General features: G+C 41.4%; 1 protein-coding gene and 1 pseudogene across 5 annotated transcripts in view; one reads left to right on the top strand and one right to left on the bottom strand.

Annotated features, from left to right (window-relative positions):
* Positions 1–20,493, bottom strand: part of AP2B1 (adaptor related protein complex 2 subunit beta 1) — a 117,985-nt gene that overhangs the window by 22,549 nt on the left and 74,943 nt on the right. For all 5 annotated transcript variants that reach the window (XM_061176694.1, XM_061176692.1, XM_061176696.1 and 2 more), the window contains 2 exons: positions 18,642–18,787; positions 15,477–15,606 (listed from right to left, as the gene is read on the bottom strand). In XM_061176694.1, the coding sequence (XP_061032677.1) occupies positions 15,477–15,606; positions 18,642–18,787 (276 nt within the window). The remainder of the gene's footprint in view (positions 1–15,476; positions 15,607–18,641; positions 18,788–20,493) is intronic.
* LOC133080514 (glutathione-specific gamma-glutamylcyclotransferase 1-like) lies at positions 10,624–11,354 on the top strand (annotated as a pseudogene).

Raw genomic sequence — 20,493 nt, 5'->3', positions numbered from 1 at the left:
CACGGCGCGGCCAAAAAATAAATAAATAAAATAAATATTAAAAAAAAAAAAAAAAAAAAGAATGGCCATGAGAACCTAAGAGACAAGCTCTCTTGGTGGGCCCTGTTTTGAAAGGCGAAGAGAAACTAGAAGGTACTAAAACTGATGTAACTATGACTCCTCCTGGAGCCCCCATTCGGTCATGCGACTTGCTTAATCTCAATCTCAGAAACCTCCCACAGAGTTAACACCATGAATTAGAAAGTAGGCAGATTAAATCTCCAGAACACCAAAGAGAAGATTAACATTGTAAAGTGGTACACACAGACGTTAGTTTAGAAGAGGAAGGAGTATATCAGAATGATAGTCTCCAAGGCTGTACACTGGAAGAACCCTAAAGCACAGTAGGGTTAGAACTACTGGAATCAAATTCTGTAATTCTTCTGCAACTTAAGCTAGACTCTCAAGTATTGCTTGAAAAAAGAATTCCCCCTCTCCGTCAAAGCCATTTGGAAAAAAAGTGGAAAGGTCACAATTTTCATGAAAGACTGCCTCTGTGGACAGAGGCAGTCTTTGATGAAGCTTCTTTTTGAAGCCCACCCATAGCCACCACTAAAGCCATCTGAACTGTAGAGAGTCAGCCTGAACTCACACCCTTAAAGTCCCAGCACAACCTCCAGTGCCAGCATTGTGACACCTCACCCCAGAGTGAATTTCAGTTTAGGAGTCCCACCCTTTTTACTGCTTACCTCTGAACTTATAAACAATCACACCCATTCCCACCAAAGCAAACGCTACTGATAGCAAGAGTGGAAAAACCTGGAACTGGGACGTGCTAGACCATTACCTTTTTAAATAAAAAAAAATTTTTTCCCTTTTAAAGGCAAAAGTTAGACTGTTTTGAGTATTATTTGAAAAAACTGTTTTCTGAAAGCAAAGAACTGAGCGACAAGATACAATGATCATCTACTGGCAGAAGGCAAACCCCTTTGCCCTTCCTTTTAAAGCTTGCCTTCTCATCACTTCATATCCATCAGAATTAGAAAAAAGCCAGGCTTCTTTCTGGTCTCATAGAAAAAGGGGCTTGCTCAGCTCCATTTCCTGTCAGACAGCTAAATGATTCTGGTTTTCCCTGGGGCTCCAAGACACACAGGGCATCCTTAAGCTTCTAAATTTACTCTGAGAATATGATACAAAATAGTCGGAGGGAATTAGGATAATGGTTTAATAGTTGTGTGGTGACAATTTGTTTTTACTTTGAAGTGGCACACAGACATAGGTTAGTAACAGAAAAAGTTCCCCAAACGTTAGAATAGTCACATGTTCTATTTTCCTAGTTATCGCCAGCCTTGGAAAGAGGGTCCATTAACATGCTGTGATCTTGCCTTTTCAAATATCAATGAACAGAGTAATGGAAGCAGCAGCTTCTAGTGTTTGTTCTGCCCATTTGAGAGAAAATGAATCTGTGACTGTAGGTTCTCAGATTAAACTTGGGATCAGGACCAGACCCACCCAAGTAAAAGGGTATTGAAATGGGCAGGGGGTAGACTGCAAGGCCACTAAGAAACAACTGGCAGACAGAGTGTTTAGGGATACCCCGTTTGCTAAGATGAGGAGATGGCCTTGCTGAGTCTGGTTCAAGAACCAGATGCACCTGATATTTGTAAACACTTTCTTAAATGAAAGCAAAAAGAGTCATTCAACAACAAATATTTATTAAGCACCTATTGTGTGCCAGGCATTGTTCCAGGCACTAGGAAATAAATCAGTGCAGAAAAAAGACTAAGACAAAACCTGTTGCCCTTTTGGAGTTTGTGGTCCAGTGACGGGGCGGCAGGAGGTGAAAATGAATAAGTACAATAAACAGTATTTAAAATGGATAAGTGCTCTGGGGGAGAGTAAGGGTAAAGGGGATCAAGAATACTGGGAGTAGAGTGAGGTGGCCTTATCAAAAAGGTCCTACTTTAGCAAAGGTCTGAAGGAGGCAATGAGCCATGCAGATATGGCAATTGGGAGAAAGAACATTCCAGACATGGGAAACAGCCAATTCAAAGGCCCTGAGGGGGCAGCATACCTGTTTGAGGATCCACGAGGAAGCCAGTGTGGCTCCAGTGGAGTGAGGGGAGGAGAAGCAGATGAAGTCAATGAGGTAAGGGGGAGGCGGAAGGCATGGCTAGATCATACAGGGACTTGTAGACCATTGTTAGGACTTGGGCTTTTCCACTTAGAAAAAATACCAATGCAAGTTCTTCCACACTGGCGATGTAAACCCATGTATAACAGGGCAGTGGTACAGCAAGAATTAAGCAACTGCCACAACTCTGATAGGACCATACCTAGGTAGAGAGGGTCACTGGCAGCTGTGTGCCTAAAAAGGAGCACAGGGTCAAGGGAAAATAATGCTAAGATATACTGCATCCGTTCCTGCTCCAGGCAGCTTCCTCAAAGTTTTACATGTTAGGCAAAATAAATCAGAAACTTACAGCAAAAAGCGTACTTGATCTCTTTCTGTCAATACAGAACCCACCTGCCGTGCTATACTGACCAATCTGGTTACTACCCGTAAGTAACCAAATGCTAACCAAATTCATCACAAGCCCCAAATGCTCTCCTCCTCCAGCAGCCTACAACAGAATTACTCTATGCAGTTTCAGCTGCCAGAAAGAGCCAGCAATATTTTCACAGGCCTTTCAGCCTGACAGAGATAAGTTCCCCAAACCCAAGGTCTTACCTTAAACAGGTTCTGCCCGACCTACATAGGCTCTCACCCTAAAGGCACGATCTTTCTTTTTCCCTTTAATGACAGATTTGTGTACCTTGCTAGGACTGGGTGACGTGCCCTTGGTTGCAGCTGTTGCACCATAGAATACTATGAATACACAGAATACGAGTACATAGAATACATCAACAGCATGAACTATTTGCTATGCAGGGCTTACTGTTAAACTTTAAAACACATTTCGTACATACAGTACTGAATCACATAATGGTGAAGGCAGGACTAATAAACTATCAGTTTAAGTTATCAGCTATTCCACACCCCAGTCTGGTATATCATGGGACTGAAGACCCAGTGAAAACTCAACAGAAGAACAGACTTCAGTAATGAGAGTGAATGAATATTATTCATTTTAAAATCCTGAGGTAAAACTGATCTAGAATCTAATCTAGGTTCTAGGTGGTAAACACACAGATTAGTTCATAGCAAGTTAGAAATCAAGAGGGTTCACAGATGTGCCTATGTACTGCCCACTATATTATTTAACCTCAACATGGACAAAAAGGCAGGCACACGTGGCTGTCAAGATGACTGGGTACGTGGGTAGGCCACTGTGCACAGATGCTATCTCTGGGCAGTTTTACTGGGGAATCAGGTCATATACAGAAGGGGCAGAAACTATTGTCAGGAGCACAGCATGAGCTATGGAATTGAGAAGTTTGGTGCTTTCATATTTGGAGTATCTGCCTTCCATCTCCTTCAATGGCTCCTGGAAAGGATTGTTGCCACTAAGCTAAGGACCACCATTCATTCACACACTTTTCAAAAATAATTAAATAATGTTTTCCTTTGTCTCCAAACTGTAACTGAGTCTAAGTACATTTACCAGTGTCTCCACTTCTTTTTTTTTTTAAATATTATATTATTTTATTTATTTATTTTGGCTGCATTGGGTCTTCGTTGCTGCGCACGGGCTTTCTCTAGTTGCGGTGAGCGGGGGCTACTCTTCGTTGCGGTTCGCAGGCTTATTGCGATGGCTTCTCTTGTTGCGGAGCACGCGCTCTAGGCACGCGGGCTTCAGCAGTTGTGGCTCGCGGGCTCAGTAGTTGTGGCTCACGGGCTCTAGAGCACAGGCTCAGTAGTTGTGGCTCACGGGCTTAGTTGCTCTGCAGCATGTGGGATATTCCCAGACCAGGGCTCGAACCCGTGTCCCCTGCACTGGCAGGCGGATTCTTAACCACTGTGCCACCAGGGAAGCCCAGTGTCTCCACTTCTAATCGTTTTTGTTTTTGTTTTTTTTTTAATTAGAACAATAAAACTGCTATCTATTTGCAGAACACACAAACATATGTCCTTCCATAAATTTAGGCTTTCCTGAAGTGGAATAAAAGGGAAAATGAATTCAAACTGAGTATATTTTCATTATAGGCCCACCTGACTGATTTTCAGGCCGTATGAACCTTGATTCAGAGAGAAACTTGTTCTATAAAACCTCAAACTGTAGAATTAGGATCTACAGATAGAATTTAAAGAAAGACAAATTTTAGTTCAATATAAATAACTTCCTAAGAGAGTTTTAGGAAAATGGAATGGGCCATTTTAGGGTAGTAAATCACTAGTAGTATTCATGTAGATGCTGAGGCTCCAATCACAGCTAATACAAGGCAAATTCCATCAGAAATAGGGTTTGAAACAGACAATATTAAAGGTCATCCTTACAACCAGGAGATTTTACATTCTTTCTGTCTGCACACTCATACAGCTCAAAGCTTTTCTCAAGTTTTATCTTCAACATGTATGACCCTCAATACCATGAAACCTATGTATAACCTCTATATTAAAAAATTGTGAATAAAAGAAATTCTTTTCCTATCTCACTGAACATGACACCATAGCAAAATAGCAATATAAAGACAGCAACATGAATGAGGGCAAGATATGGCTCTCAAGTGGACTTCAATCCAGCTCAGGAAAATCCCAGGGTGTTTCCTTTAATTCCAACCTATAATACACCCTAAGGCTTTGCGTAAAAATTATTAGCCATAATGAGAACATAAGTACTAGAAACAAGTACCTACTTTTTATTCAGAATTTAAAGTCCCCTACTGCAAAAAAGATCACATGGTTCAATCTATTTTCAAATCATTTATCAAACCAGAAATACAAAACTAATTCCATTTTTCATCATCAACTCCTGACTTACTATCATGATATAAAGATGGCTGAGATTTCTTTTTTAATTTATTGATTGATTGATTGATTGATTTTTGGCTGTGTTGGGTCTTCATTTCTGTGCGAGGGCTTTCTCCAGTTGCGGCAAGCGGGGGCCACTCTTCATCGCGGTGCGCGGGCCTCTCACTATCGTGGCCTCTCGTTGCGGAGCACAGGCTCCAGACGCGCAGGCTCAGTAGTTGTGGCTCACGGGCCTAGTTGCTCCGCGGCATGTGGGATCTTCCCAGACCAGGGCTCGAACCCATGTCCCCTGCATTAGCAGGCAGATTCTCAACCACTGCACCACCGGGGAAGCCCGATGCCTGAGATTTTTAATAGATGAAAACGCACAAATCACTTATATTACCCTGTAGAACTACTTTGTGAAATTTATTACCATTTGCTCAAGATTCTCAGCATGGGCTTCTGTTACCTGAGTAACCTTAGCTCACAGGCTCTTTTCAGTGAGGGACTAGCTCCCAAGCTTGGGTGTTTTACGAACTGAATTCTGGGTTTCAGGAACAACTGTCTCCTACCACTGAGGGCAGATTATTTTTGGCCACGCCACGCAGCATGTGGGATCTTAGTTCCCCAACCAGGGATCGAACCCGCACCCCCTGCAGTGAAAGCACAGAGTCTTCACCACTGGACTGCCACGGAAGTCCCTTAGAATACAGAATTCTTATCTACTGCTTATGTGTGGTTATTCAAGCAGGGCCGTTGCTATTAACAAACATATTCCTGGAACTTCCCTGCCGGCGCAGTGGAAAACAATCCGCCTGCCAATGCAGGGGACACAGGTTCATTCCCTGGTCCGGGAAGATCCCACATGCTGAGGAGCAACTAAGCCCGTGCGCTACAGCTACTGAGCCTGTGCTCTAGAGCCTGCAAGCCACAACTACTGAGTCTGCATGCCGCAACTACTGAAGCCCGTGCGCCTAGAGCCCATGCTCCACAACGAAGAGAAGCCACCGCAAGGAGAAACCTGTGCAGTACAACAAAGAGTAGCCCCTGCTCGCCACAACTAGAGAAAGCCCGTGCGCAGCAACAAAGACCCAACGCAGCCAAAATAAATAAATAGATAAAAATTAAAAACCAAACATATCCTAAAAGAGAGTCCCAGAAGCCAGTAGTTGAGTTCCGGTTATAGAAAGACAAAAGATACTGTCTAGCAGAATCTTGATTATCCAGACAAAAAGGATAAAGAGGGTTCTTACTAAGGCCAACCTAGTGCAAAAGGAACATCTAGTATATAAGATATCCTATTTCTCAGATGAGATTAAAAGAAACATTTATAGTCCTGATGTGACATGAAAAATATATCAAATTTGAAGCAGCAATCAGAAAAAACAATTTTTTCTTTGGTGGTAAAATATTTTCATCTTTCATAACCATTACCTACATACTGCTAATGGAATATTTCAGATTCTGTCCTGTCTACAGGGGTTATTTTCAGCATTGGATCTATCTGTGACCTGGGAATCTCTTAAGAGTTCTCCTAAGATCCACCACTTCAAGGACTCAACATCTATTCAAGCAGCATGTGGTTCCATAAAAGCAATCAGAGTGCACAGTCCTCAACTGTGGATCCCGGAAGACCAAAGGAGGCTTTAATACTGAGGTTGTTTGGCTTGCACAACAGTCAAGAAAAGTCAGTAAATGCCAAGCTGGTTTGCTTCCTTTGATGGAAGCTGCTGAAAAGGTCTTCCATTTGGAAGCATTTACCAGTTTTTCTGGTACAATAGCTACAGCTGTGGGCTTTCTGAGTGTGAACAGACATATGTAAGACATGAAATATCAGGGACAGGCACCATCTGCAACTGACTGTCTCACAGGCTGGGACTGCAATGTAGGAGGAGCAAGGGACAGACTTTTCTCAGGGCCATACACTGGCAAAAAAAAAACCCTTTTGGGGACTTCCCTGATGGTCCAGTGGTTAAGAATCCGCCTTCCAATGCAGGGGATGTGGGTTTGATCCCTGGTCAGGGAACTAAGATCCCACATGCTGCGGGGCAACTAAGCCCGCACTCTAGCGCCCGGGCGCCGCAACTAAGACCCGATGCAGCCAAACAAAACAAACAAAAAAACCCTTTTGGCTGACAAAGATCTTAAAGATATGAATAAACGGGATTGTAAGACTGTGTCCTTTGCAGCTAGCATCCTCAGCACTTCCTGCCCTAATCATTCAAAGGTTAAATGAACACAGTTGATGAACACTGCCTTGTTTTAGAAGAGACATTCAAAGAAAAAACCAAGACATTATGGCTTTTCCCTAATTAATATCCACCCTCTTATTAAACAACACTTATGTGGGGGGTATAAAGGGGATACAAAGATAGATAATAAAAACCATATACACTAAAGGACCAATTCTTTATCCATAGGTTAACCTCTAACCATAAAGTAGTATAGGAGGAAAGAAGAATTTTTATGAAGGTGCCATCAGGCTTTCAGGTAAAGATAGTAGACTGAAAATCACATTTAAATTTTCTTTCTCTTGGAAGAAATTCTGCCATAATCAAAGGAAAAAAATTTAAAGGTATAAATTCATAAAGACGGGGAAGAGAAAATACAACTGCAACAAAATCTTGGTAACTGTGAAACAAATGGTGTTAGCAAAAACACCACAGAATTCTCAAAGGCTCAGGACTGGTAGCGCCTCTGGAACTGTATGGAGGGGAAATGGGGGGAGGGGATGTTAAAAGAAAGAGGATCAAGAAACTGTTACAGCCCTAGATCCCCCCACCATTCTAAGCTACCTCAGCCCCTCAGCCCCTGAATAAAACTGAAAGATTGATTCTTTCAGAGAAAATAAGATAGATGGCACTTTGGGACTTCCCTGGTGGCGCAGTGGTTAAGAATCCGCCTGCCAATGCAGGGGACACGGGTTTGAGCCCTGGTCTGGGAAGATCCCACATGCCGCGGAGCAACTAAGCCCGTGCGCCACAACTACTGAGCCCACGTGCCACAACTACCGAAGCCCGCACGCCTTGTGCTCCGCAACAAGAGAAGCCACCGCAATGAGAAGCCCATGTACCCCGACAAAGAGTAGCCCCCTCTCGCCACAACTAGAGAAAGCCTGTGCGCAGCAACGAAGACCCAATGCAGCCAAAAATAAATAAATATATAAAAAATAAAATAAATAAAATAATAAGATAGATGGCACTTTGAAGGGGATGCCAGGCATGGCTGAGGGGTGGTGAAGTAAGTGAATTTATGCATATACTGAATGCTGAGACTCTCCAGCCCTCTTTCCCAATTTAGCTCCCAGGAGGCTGGTAGAAACTCTTTATATCCTAAACAGGAGAGGCAAGGATAATTTTTTGAAAAATTAAGCCAGCCCCTAAAGAAAGACATGAAAGTACTGACATAGAGGATTCCAGCTACCCTCAGTGATGGGTAACTGGAGCTCCTAACCTGGCCCTCATGGTTTAGAGGGCCATACTCTGATCTTCCTCTGGCCTCCTCGGAACCCGTGTATAGAAGAATCCACACGGCCAAAGAGACATGCCCAGGTAGAACACATAGAATTTCCTGGCTAAAAAGCCCTAACACTGTTTCCAGGGCCTGCTTGAAATACTTCTGCTGGTCACTTTTCCTGAGGGTCAGTAAGCATATCCTTAGGCCCAAGGGATGGCCAAAGAGTGGAAGTTGAATAAAGGAAGAGTAGGCTGTGAAACAGGGTTCTTCAGTTGCACTCCTGAGTGAACAGATGGGGAATTTTAGCAAAGAACCAAATGGAAGTCCTAGAACTGAAAAGTACAGTATTTGTTGTTGTTTGTTTGATTTTTTTTGGCCGTGCCATGTGGCCTGTGGGATCTTAGTTCCCAGACCAGGGACTGAACCTGTGCCCCCTGCAGTGGAAGTGCAGAGTCTTAACCACTGGACTGCCAGGGAAGTCCTGAAAAGTACAATATCTGAAATGAAAGTTATACTGAATGGATGTAACAGAACACTGTAGCCTATAAAAGGAGAGTCTGTATACTTGAAGACAGATCAACAGGAATCACCCCATCTGAAGAACAGAAAGGAAGAAAACAAAAACAACTAAAAACCACCCTTAGTTATCTGAGTGACAGTATCGAGTGGTTACACGTATGTGTAAGTGGAGGTCTGAAAGGAGGGAATAGAGATGCTGGGGCGGAAAAAAATTTAAAGAAATAATGGAAAAAAAAATTTCCCAAATTTGGGAGAAACTATCAGTTTACAGATCCAAGCTCAGTGAACCCAAAGCCAGATAAACACAATGAAAACACCTAGGTACATTAACAGTCAAGCCGCTGAAAACCAAACATAAAAGAAAAAGAGAGGGTGCCCATAGATCAGCACTGTCCAACAGAACTTTTTGTAATGATGGAAATGTTCTACTTCTGCACTGCCCAATCTAGTAACCACCAGCCATGTGAACATTTGAAATGTGGCTGATGCAACTGAGGAAATGAATTTTTTATTTTATTTAATTTTAATTAATTTCAATTTATATAGCCATAAGTGGCTAGTGGCTATCATACTGAACAGTGTAGCTAAGGAGCCTTATGAGATATCAACCCATCATAGTATGTGCACTTCACTGATTCAAACAAACAGTAATAATAAAAACAAACAAAAGTTTAAGATATGGAGATAATTAGAAACTTGAGAACTGACTGGATATTTGATGTTAATGAATTCTTCTTAATTTTTTAATGTGCACATAGTTACTGTGGTTACGTTTTTAATAAGACACCATCTGTTTTAAACATATATATTGAAATACTTACAGATGAAATGATATAAATGTCTAAGATTCGCGTCAAAACAATATGCTGTGGACAGGGGTATAGATGAAACAATATTAACTATGGGTTGATAATTATTGAAGCTAGATGATGGGCACACAGGGACTCATTACACTATTTTGTTTACTTTTGTAGAGTTAAAAATTTTCCATAAGATGTTTTTAGAAAGTAGAGCAAAAGGAGAAAGAGATGGAAAATAGGATAAAAAAAGGGAGATCGGTCCAGGAGGGTCAACATTCAAATAGCAAGACTTCCAATAAGAGAGACAGAGAAAATGGAGGGAGATCTATAAAAAAGAAAAACTCCCAGAACTGAAGGATACAAGTCTCTACATTGAAAGAGCCCAAAAAGTACCTAGTAAAATGGGTGAAAAGAGACACACACACCAAGGCACATCACTGCGAAATTTCAGAACATGGAGGATAAAGAAAGGATCGTACAAGCTTTCACTGAGAAAGAACATGGCACAGAAAAGGATCAAGAATCAGAATGGCTTCCTACTAGGAAGCAAATTATTTTCCTAACCTAGAATGATATACAGGAACCATCAGACAAGTGTGAAGATAAAAAAGACATTTTAAAACATGTGAAGTCTCAAAAACTTTATTCTCTACATACCTATTCTTAGGAAGCTACTAGAGGATGTTTTTCGTCAAAATGAAGGAGTAAAACAAGGAAAGAAAAATACAATAGGAGACCCAACATACCAAACAGGTGAAGGGAATGAATCCCCAGGGCTACTATGAAGGGAGATCCCAGGATGACAGTTCCAGGTGTTGAAGGAAGTCAGTTCAGACTGACGCAGTCAAAAGACTCCAAAAGGAGACTTTAAGAAAGTGAAACCGATTAAGACTATTTTGAAGGGTCTGATCTCACTGCAATTTGGGAATGAATTACAGTTAACACAAAAAATTAAACAAACAGGAGCGGCCAAGCGGTGCCAGGCCAGGTGGGTATGTCCGTCGGTCCTGCCGTGCCCGAGCCGGAGACCAGCCCTGGAGGCGGCCCGGGCCCGTCCCTGTGGCCGGCACCATGAAGCAGGAGTCGGCAGCCCAGAACACCCCACCCCCCAGGACGACGGCGGCCCCCAAGCGCTGTGGATTTCCGGGTACGGCTCCCTGGTGTGGAGGCCCGACTTCACCTACAGCGACAGCTGTGTGGGCTTCATGCACCGCTACAGCCGCCACCTCTGGGAGGGAGACACCTTCCATCGGGGCAGCGACAAGATGCCTGGTCGTGTGGTGACCCTCCCTGAAGATCGTGAGGGCTGCACTTGGGGTGTGGCGTACCAGGTGCAAGGTGAGCAGGTCAATGAGGCCCTGAAGTACTTGAACGTGTGGGAGGCAGTGCTCGGCGGCTATGATACCAAGGAGGTCACCTTCTGCCCTCAAGATGCCCCTGACCAACCACTCAAGGCATTGGCCTACGTGGCCACCCCACGGAACCCTGGTTACCTGGGCCCTGCGCCTGAGGAAGCCATCGCTACACAGATCCTGTCCTGCCGAGGCTTCTCTGGCCACAGCCTTGAGTACTTGCTGCGCCTGGCAGACTTCAGGCAGCTCTGTGGGCCCCAGGCACAGGACGAGCACCTGACAGCCATCGTGGATGCTGTAGGCACCAGGCTGCCCTGCTTCTGCCCCACTGAGCAGGCTTTGGCACTGGTCTGAGGGGCTGAGCCCCTACATGGACACAGGGGCCAGGTCCCTACTCCAGTGCACACAGACAGACTTGATATAGCTGGAGCCCACTGAGAACACTTGGTGGGCCGACTGGGGCCTCTCTCAAGCCCCTGCCTGTCTGCCAGCCCCCAGATCTCCTACCTGACACTGACTTACACTACTTGAAACTTTATTTATTGCACCATGTTGGTGTGGTGGGCAGGGTGGGGGGCCTGCCCTAGATACAGGGGCCCTGCTGAGCGGTGCCCCACCCCAGGCGCCTGGTGCCTGACCAGATTCCCCCCAGTGCTGCTGCTATCCCCATACTACCCAGGCCTCCACCTCCCCAGGGAGCCTCCAAGAGCCTTGACCCTCTGCCCCCGACTCCAGACCAACCATTCCCTAGCCCCAGAAACAACACCCGTCAAAGGTCCCAGCCTGCTGGTGAGGGTAAGAGGGAGTGAGGAGAGGGGGCCCTAAAAGAACTGAGGCCCCTGCCAGCCCTGCTCATCCCCCAGGTCCCCAGGGCAGAGCTGGATCTGGAGGCCAGACACAGCTGCTAGGCTGGGCCTAGGCCTCTTACCCATTTGGCTTTGCTTCCCTGTCCTTCTGTCTGTCTGTCTGGGCCACTCCTGTCTGTTTGTTGGTCTATTCCTGGGAAGCTCATCACTATAGGTCCTGGCACCTTCCCAGTCTGTCCCATACTATAATCCATAAACTGATCTCATTAAAAAGAAAAAAAAAAATTAAACAAATAAAAAGACAGGTATTAATGGGTAAATATCTAATTACTTATAAAAAATTTTATGGAGAAAAAAATAATCACACTATATAGCTCAGCTATGAGGAGTATATATAATCATAATAACATAAACAATGAACACTGATTAAAGCAAATTCTAAGACAGCTCTATCAGGAAAATAGGAGGATTGGAAATATGTATGTAGATGACGGCCGTAAGTGGGGAGAGAAGGCTGGGGACTGGGTTTTTCTTAGCTAACTATAGAACTAGTTGACTCTAAACTGTATTTTTATAATCCCGATAAAATTAAAACTTGAAAGAATGGTGCTATCCATGTTCTCACAAGAGTTTACAGCCTGGTGAAAAAGGAGGCCAAGCAGCTGTGAGAACACTACAGCATCTATACAAAGATTGGGATAAACACGTGTTATATCATTGTTCTACTGTCTTTTTGCAGACACTGACTTGAAGAAGCAGTCACCTGCCAGGTATCAAGTTTGAAGGAGTATATTGGGAAAATGTTTCTAAGCAACTGACACAGATGAAATGAAAAACAAGGATATCAAAGTCAGAGAAAACTCAGAGAAAATTCATTTAGACATTTGTTAAGGTTTTTGTTTTATTTAAATAGAGGGAATCAATTCTTTTTTTAAGGAATATAATTATATGATATAAATAAACTCAAGAGAGGCTCCCAACGGGGGCAAGCTAAGCTTTACTTTGTGTAATATTGATAAGCTGAATTCACAAAGGCTTTTACGACCAACATTATTAGTACAGTAGAAAAAATTTTCTAGGTTCAAATTTCTAGTAGGTATCTAAGGTATAACCTATTTTACATTTTAAGAGGGAACAGTGTCTTTCAATAATGTTTCAAAAAGACTATAAGCCAATAAGTAGTTTGACGATGTTTTTAGTGAAAAGTTTTTGTACTAAATGTTACATTACAGTTTTGGCGGCTAGGTTTGATTTATCCGTCCTATGTTGATATCAAATTAGCCAAAATAGCTACAACCCACACTGCTTTCAAAATTTCATTTCCTATACCCCCATTTTTTCTTTCCTGATTTTCTGGTCTGGAGTACTAGAAAAGTACTAATTTTTCCTGCATGAGCTCTTGAATTTAAGGACAAGAGCAGAATGGAAGCTGAAATCTAAAGTAGCCCACCACTTTAAGCTAGTCATTAGTTTCACCTTGCACTAGCAGACATTAAATAGAGCTGCTCATAGGGGGGAAAAAAACTTCACCTCTTTTCAAGTTTTTGCTTATCTTCTCCATTGGGCAATGCCAATTAATGAGAAAACAGCCATTATTATGACATCCTTGCAAGAAAAGAATCCATGGGGAAAACATGGAGAATCAATAGTTGACTACAGATGGAAATTTTGTTTTCCCTAGAGAAGCTGAACTGCTTTATTACATTCTGCTTAGACAGAAAATTTTTAAGATTGTTTTTATGATGTCACGTTTGTGAAAATGAAAACTTGCTAGTCCTAATATCATATCAATACTTTTGAGGGAGGGGTTTGGACTAAGATTCAATTTCTTTTATGAGGGTTCCTATTTGGGATGTTCATTTCACTGAATGTGAAATGGAAATGCAAATAGGGACGTAAACGGACATTTATTTATTTACTGTTTCCTTTTGGTTTTAAGAGTAGGAAATTTGCCCTCATTTCTGTGACCCAAATTCCCTTTCCTAATTCTAAAGTAAAGCATTCTCGCACCCATGCTGACTGTCCTCAAATATTTGGCTTGAGGCTCTGTGGGCCAACAGGAGGTTAGATTTCAATGAAAAGAGAGGCGATGTAAATTTGGGTTAGTTAGTTTCTTTTAGGATTCTGTGCTGGAAAAGCCCCTTAACACATTAGTCTCATTATAGCAACACAGCCAATTCCTTCTGCACAGAAATCCTTGTTTTGTTCTTCTAGACTGAGCCAAGTTATATTGTGACTCACTCATCGTCACTCTAAATCATTACACCCTTTGCGGAGAAAGAAGCAGTCAACTGCTGAGGCAGCAAGGTAGTTAGTCAACTGGCAAGCAGGCTTGGTGCGCTGGTATTTAAACTATTGGAGAATGCTACTTTTAACTCTAAGTAATTTTATTGTTGATGTCTCACCATAAGTACTAGTATCCCACACTGGTATTTCCAGGAGACTGAGCAATGGGATCCCACCTGTCTTGATTGGAAAGTGGAAGGTTGATATTTTTTGCTCATCATTTAAAACATATCTTACAGTCTCATTCATACTATTCTATCATTTCAAGTTCTCGATAGAAGGGGGTACCAATCCTCTTTGTTGCATCTTCTGACTGTCAGTCACAGTGCATCTTTCCCTCGTTTTTTTTTTTTTTTGGTTAAATTGTGAGCTGACTTTCAGTAGAGATTTTCTTCTCAGATGGGAGTCCTGATGGCCTTAAAGTTCAAAACCATTGCAAAAAGGCCATTTTGCAATTGCTTCTGCCAGGTACCCTGGGTTTCACCAGTTCTGGTCCAATTTTACATTAATTTACTGGTTTGGAGAATTCTTCACGTACACAGTATAAATTCAGGCCCTGGATTTCTCACAAGAGGTCGCCTAGAACCCAGGTCAAAGAGAACTCTCTCATCACTTGCCCCTGTGGAAATGTTTTTCTCGTTCCCCTTTCATTGAGGGACTTGCCCTTCCAGGGTCTCAGCTTTGTGCAGGGATCAGTTACAGTTCCCCATCTCAGGTCAGCCCAAGGTGGTCTCTTCTGTCCTTGTGAGCATTAAAACCCTCAACTTCTTGGGCTTATATCTGTATTTTATCCCTTGAGGGTTGCTACAGCTTCAGCTTACATGCTTACTACTCTGCCTTCAGGTTGCTTGAACCCCAAAAGGCTTATATTTCAAAGAGAAATTCAAAGTGGTGAAAACGAAATGATACTCTACGCTAGGACCTTAAGCATTCTAAAAATTCAATATTTTCAAGATGGAGAGGCTCTTATAAACTTGATAAAGTTCTGAGCTCCTCTAAGATGCTGCTACACTCACCACACACTTATCATATTTAAATCCAGATAACCCAACTATTTATGGCTGTGTGTTCAAAGATGACCTCCACACAGCTCTACTGAAATCTATTCTTGTGACATTCAAATTCTCTATGAAAGTCTTAAGAAAAAAAAAAAGTTTGTACATAACACCTTGAAACATTTGTTTGTTGAGTAAAAAGAAAATAACTTTCCGTGTCAATGCGTGACTTTTGTGTGTATTTTTAATGAAAAATAAAAGTCTTCTCCACAGATTTATTTCAAACCCTATTCCATGACCAAATCTAATACAAGAAAGAGAGGGGTTGCTTTACAGATAAAATTGGCATGATATAAACCTGTACCCCCTGAGTGAAGTAAAAGTCTAACCTGAAGGTTGTTCAGAGGCTCCATCTTCATGACTGGGCCCAAGGTGTTGAGAGGCAGGGAGACATCAATGCTCTGGTTTGGCATCAGTGGTGTATGGATGGCCAGAGGAGTGCTGGGGATGACACCAAAGCTAGGAGAGAGGATGAAGAAATCCCAGAGGTTAATCAGGAGGCAGGATTTAGCCACATCTTTAGGTTTCAATGGCTTTTTACTCCATTTGAAGGAAACATAAGGAATAGCAGGCACTAAAGTGCCCAATTCTAATTTGCTGTAACACTAGTTACAACATAACCTCTTTTTTCCATTAAAAAGATTTGAGGAAGGAGAACACATTCATAAGTACAGAACTGGTTTGCTAATGCTCTGATTCTGAAAGTTTCTTATGTTTATCATGCCACTAGAGGGACAGGTTTGATAAGCATCTTTTTAAAATACATCTTCCTTTAGATAGTCTTTGGGAGAAAGAACACTTAAGAATACCCACCCCGTAAAGTATAATGATATTAATGCACCTGCTCGACAACCTGCCTGACCAGACCAGAGGATGATTTACTGGTAACTCTCATTTTCGTTCTTCTTTATTTACTTACACAGGATACAATCATTGGGAAAGAGCCAGTCTAAGTAAAGCAGAGTTGATTGGCTTAAACATTCCAAACAACACCCCAAAGGATAAGTTGTAGACTCAAATCTGGCCATTTTCTTCACCTAAGGCAGGCAGTGAGTACCCACCAGTTTGACTTCTCAGAGAAGCCTGCCTAATAATAATACAAGAATAGTAAAGAGATGGGAAAAGCCTGAGTCTGAAGTTACAAAAAAACCCAAAAATATATGAGGGAAGACAGACATGTCTTACGTCTCAGAAACATAAGAATACAATTTTAAAAAGATGGAGCAGAAAGGGAAAAGTAGGCCCTTAGGTATAACAAATAAACAACTTAATGATATAAATTTATAATGAATTTATGTTCTAATGTGCCTCAGGAAGGAAGATGGGATTTTATTATTTATAAAATAATTATTGAGTTTATATAGGTAGTATCAATTTCAAGAGTCACAGACTAGCAGAAGAAACATTTTCCTTTTGGTAGATAAACTACACTTTAGAGTCCCAAATGTAATAAAGAAATGATTTTGAGTAGACACATCACTCATTTTGGTATCAACATTTATGGGTCAAAAAACCCTTTTGCCCTTTTTATCTTGCTCCCATGATTTATCTATGTGGAAAACCATAAGGAATCTAAAAAAAGGCTACTAGAACTAATAAGTAAGTTTAATAAAGTTTTAAGATACAAGTTCAATGTACAAAAATCAGTTGTATTTCTATATACTAGCAACAACCAAAAACTAAAATATGCTACTTACTATAACATCAAAACTATAAAGCACTTAAATGTGACAAAAGATGTGCAAGATCTGTACACGAAAAATTATAAAACACTGCAGAGAGAAGTTAAAGACGACCTAGATAAATGGGGAGATATGCTATCCTAATGGATTAGAAGACTCAATATTGTTTGATGCCAATTCTCCCTCAAACTGATCTGCACATTCACTGCACTCTCAAGCAAAATTCCAGCAGGCAAAAGACCTAGAATTGCCAAAACAATTTTTGAAAAAGAACATACATAGTAGGAGGGTTTATACTATCTGACTTCAAGACTTACTACAGAAAAAAAAGTTTACTTTGACTCTTACTTTACACATATTATCTCACCAAAATTACCTCAGAATGAATTCTAAAAGGTAAAGGTAGGAGCTAAATCTATTAACACTTCTATTAAAAAACACTTAAAAAATTGTAACTGTGGGTCAGGCAAAGATTTGTTAAACAGAACACAAAAAGCAAAAGACATAAAAAGGAAAAAATTGTAAAGTAAACTTTATTTAAATAAAAAACTTGTGCTTCCCTGGCGGCACAGTGGTTAAGAATCCGCCTCCCAGTGCAGGGAACACGGGTTTGAGCCCTGGTCCGATGAGATCCCACATGCTGCGGAGCAACTAAGCCCGTGCACCACAACTACTGAGCCTGCACTCTAGTGCCTGAGAGCCACAACTACTGAGCCCACATGCCACAACTACTGAAGCCCACGCGCCTAGAGCCCGTGCTCTGCAACAAGAGAAGCCCGCGCACCTCAACGAAGAGTAGCAGCCCCTGATCACGGCAGCTAGAGAAAGCTGGCACGCATCAACGAAGACCCCACGCAGCCAAAAAAAAAAAACAGTGTATATGTGTCAATCGCAATCTCCCTGAAAAAAATAAATAAAACAAAAAATAAAAAACTTGTTCTTTGAAAAACACTGTTAAGAAAATAAAGGCAAGCCACAAACTGGGAGAAAATATTTGCAAGACATATCTGACAAAGGACTTGTATCCAGAATATATAAAAAACTTTATTACTTGATGATAAGACAATCAATTAAAAAGAAAAAGGAACGATCTGAGCAGATACTTCACCAAAGAAGATGTAAGAATGGTCAATAAGATTATGAAAAGAACGCTCAATATCACTAGTCATTAGGGAAATTCAAGTTAAAATGAGATACTACTATACATGTATAAGCATGGCTGGCATTGGTAAGAATATGGAACAGCTGGAACATTCACACGTATTACCATATGACCCAGCAATACCACTGCTAGGTATTTATCCAGGAAAAATGAAAACATATATCCACACAAAGACCTGTACGTGAATGTTCACAGGCGCTTTAGTCATAAAAGATAAGACTGGAAACAACCCCCAGTTCCACCAACTGGTGAAAGTGTAAACAAATCATGGTATAAGCATCGATGGAGTACTACTCAATAAAACAGAACAGACTGCTGAAACATCTCAAAGCATTATGCTAAGTGAAAGAAACCAAATGCAAAAGACTCCATACTATGTGATTTCATTTACAAAACACTATAGAAAAGGTATGATTACAATGGCAAAGACAGTTTTCTTATTCTATATGGATGAGTTTTCCCAGCAAAATTCCCTAGGGCCTCCAGTGTTGAAGCTGACCACTGAACAGATGTGCAAGAGCCTCCGCTCACTCTACATCAAGCATCTGCCAACACGAGAGTTTTTACCCACTGCTAAATGGAACACTCTCTTGTTGGACACAAAGTACACTGCTGTCTCAGGATCGAGCTGGGGAACTCAGATTTCTTACCTATTCTTGTTAAACTGAATTGCAAAGTCTGTCATGTGCTGCAGAGCTTTGTTGGTGAAGTTCATTTCCATATAGATGTGCCCTTGGCGGTGAGTAAACGTTCCCGAAATCTCCAGGCCCTTAGCTTTTACTGCAGGCAGCCAGACCTGAAACACAGTATAAAGCCCAATGAAACCAGACAGGACGCTTCTGAATAAAGATGAAATTAAGATTTCACTTCCTTAAGCAACTAAGGTGATTTTTATACCATAAATACCAAGCCAAATGCAAAAGGCTCTAGATAAAGTCATATTTGCTGAATTTTGAGATCATTCTCAACTATTTAAGAACCAAAAAAAACCCACCAAAAATCAAAAAACAAACAAAAAAACCCCAACCAAACAAAACAAAAACCCAACCCAAAACCAAAGCCAAAAACAAACAAAAAAAGAAACACAAACCCCAAAATAGTCTCTGGGTAACCATGGCGAAAGGAGAAATTCCAATGAGCATAACGTGGGGTTTCCTTGGTTAGTAGCTTTGGTAAAAGTCTTAAAAGGGAAAAAACTGATCTAATGAAAATCGCATGTTTACAATATTTGAAGACTTTTAAAAATCATTACCAAATTCCTTATCAGTAATCTGTTAAGGGCAAGGACCATGTCTTATGTGTATTTTTAACCTTCGTTATAGTCTCTGGGAAATAGTTAAGTATTCAGATGTCGTTTAAGTAATCTGAATGCCTATTCTCTCTATATAATTCATTCGTGACCCACCTCTGGCCCCAGAATCTGTGATACTCCTGGACTGTACCAGTTTATATATATATATAAAAAAAAAACCAACAGGAATTCATGAACTGTCCTGACTAAAGACAGAATACCCATTAGTCACTGGGTGGCTAGTAAACAAGAGAATATACTCAACCACATTACAGGAAAAAAAGGAAAAAGAAAAGAAGAAAATGACACTATTTAATAGTACAAGATACTATTTTTCATCTATCAGAGGGTCAAAAATTCAAAAAGTCAGTAATACTCAATGAAGGAGAATATAAGGAATCCGGCACTATTACATTCTGCTTTGGAGAATATAATTTGATGTCACCTTTTTGGAGGGTAAGTTGGTAATGTCTTTTTTAAAAAAAATAATTTATTGTTTTATTTTTGTCTGCGTTGGGTCTTAGTTGCAGCACACAGGATCTTCGTTGCGGCACGCAGGATCTTTTTGTTCCTGCGTGGGCTCTTCGTTGTGGCACGTGGGCTTCTGTCTAGTTGTGGTGTGTGGATTTCTCTCTCTCGTTCTGGCGCACAGGCTCCAGAGCGCATGGGCTCTGTAGTTTGTGGCACATGGGCTCTCTAGTTGAGGCACGCGGGCTCAGTAGTTGTTGCATGCAGGCTCAGTAGTTGTGGTGCGTGGGATTAGTTGCCCGGTGGCATATGGGATCTTAGTTCCCCAACCAAGGATCGCACCTGCGACCCCTGCATTGGAAGGCAGATTCTTTACCACTGGACCACCGGGGAAGTCCCTGTAATGTCTATTTTTAAATGCTTAAATGATCAAGCACATTCCAAGTTTATCCTATAGATATGCTTACAAAAATATACCATGATACACGTGAACAAGAATGTTCATGGTAACATCATAATAACAAAAAAGGGGGCGGGGATAGGACTAGATGAATAACCTAGATGTCCATCACCAGGAGAAAGATTAAATATGTTGTGGTACACATCAATAAAGTGGATACAGCCATTCAAAAGACTGTGGTAGAGAAAAAACAAGGTGCAAAACAGTATATCCCACTGACAGTATTTAAAGGATACAAACATACAGGTATATGCATGATCTTTTTTTCTTCTGCGAGGACACA

Source organism: Eubalaena glacialis, chromosome 19 (assembly GCF_028564815.1).
Source record: "Eubalaena glacialis isolate mEubGla1 chromosome 19, mEubGla1.1.hap2.+ XY, whole genome shotgun sequence".
NCBI classification, from domain to species: Eukaryota; Metazoa; Chordata; class Mammalia; order Artiodactyla; family Balaenidae; genus Eubalaena; species Eubalaena glacialis.
Note: the sequence above shows the minus strand (reverse complement) of the source record. Positions and strands in the feature narration are given on the sequence as shown.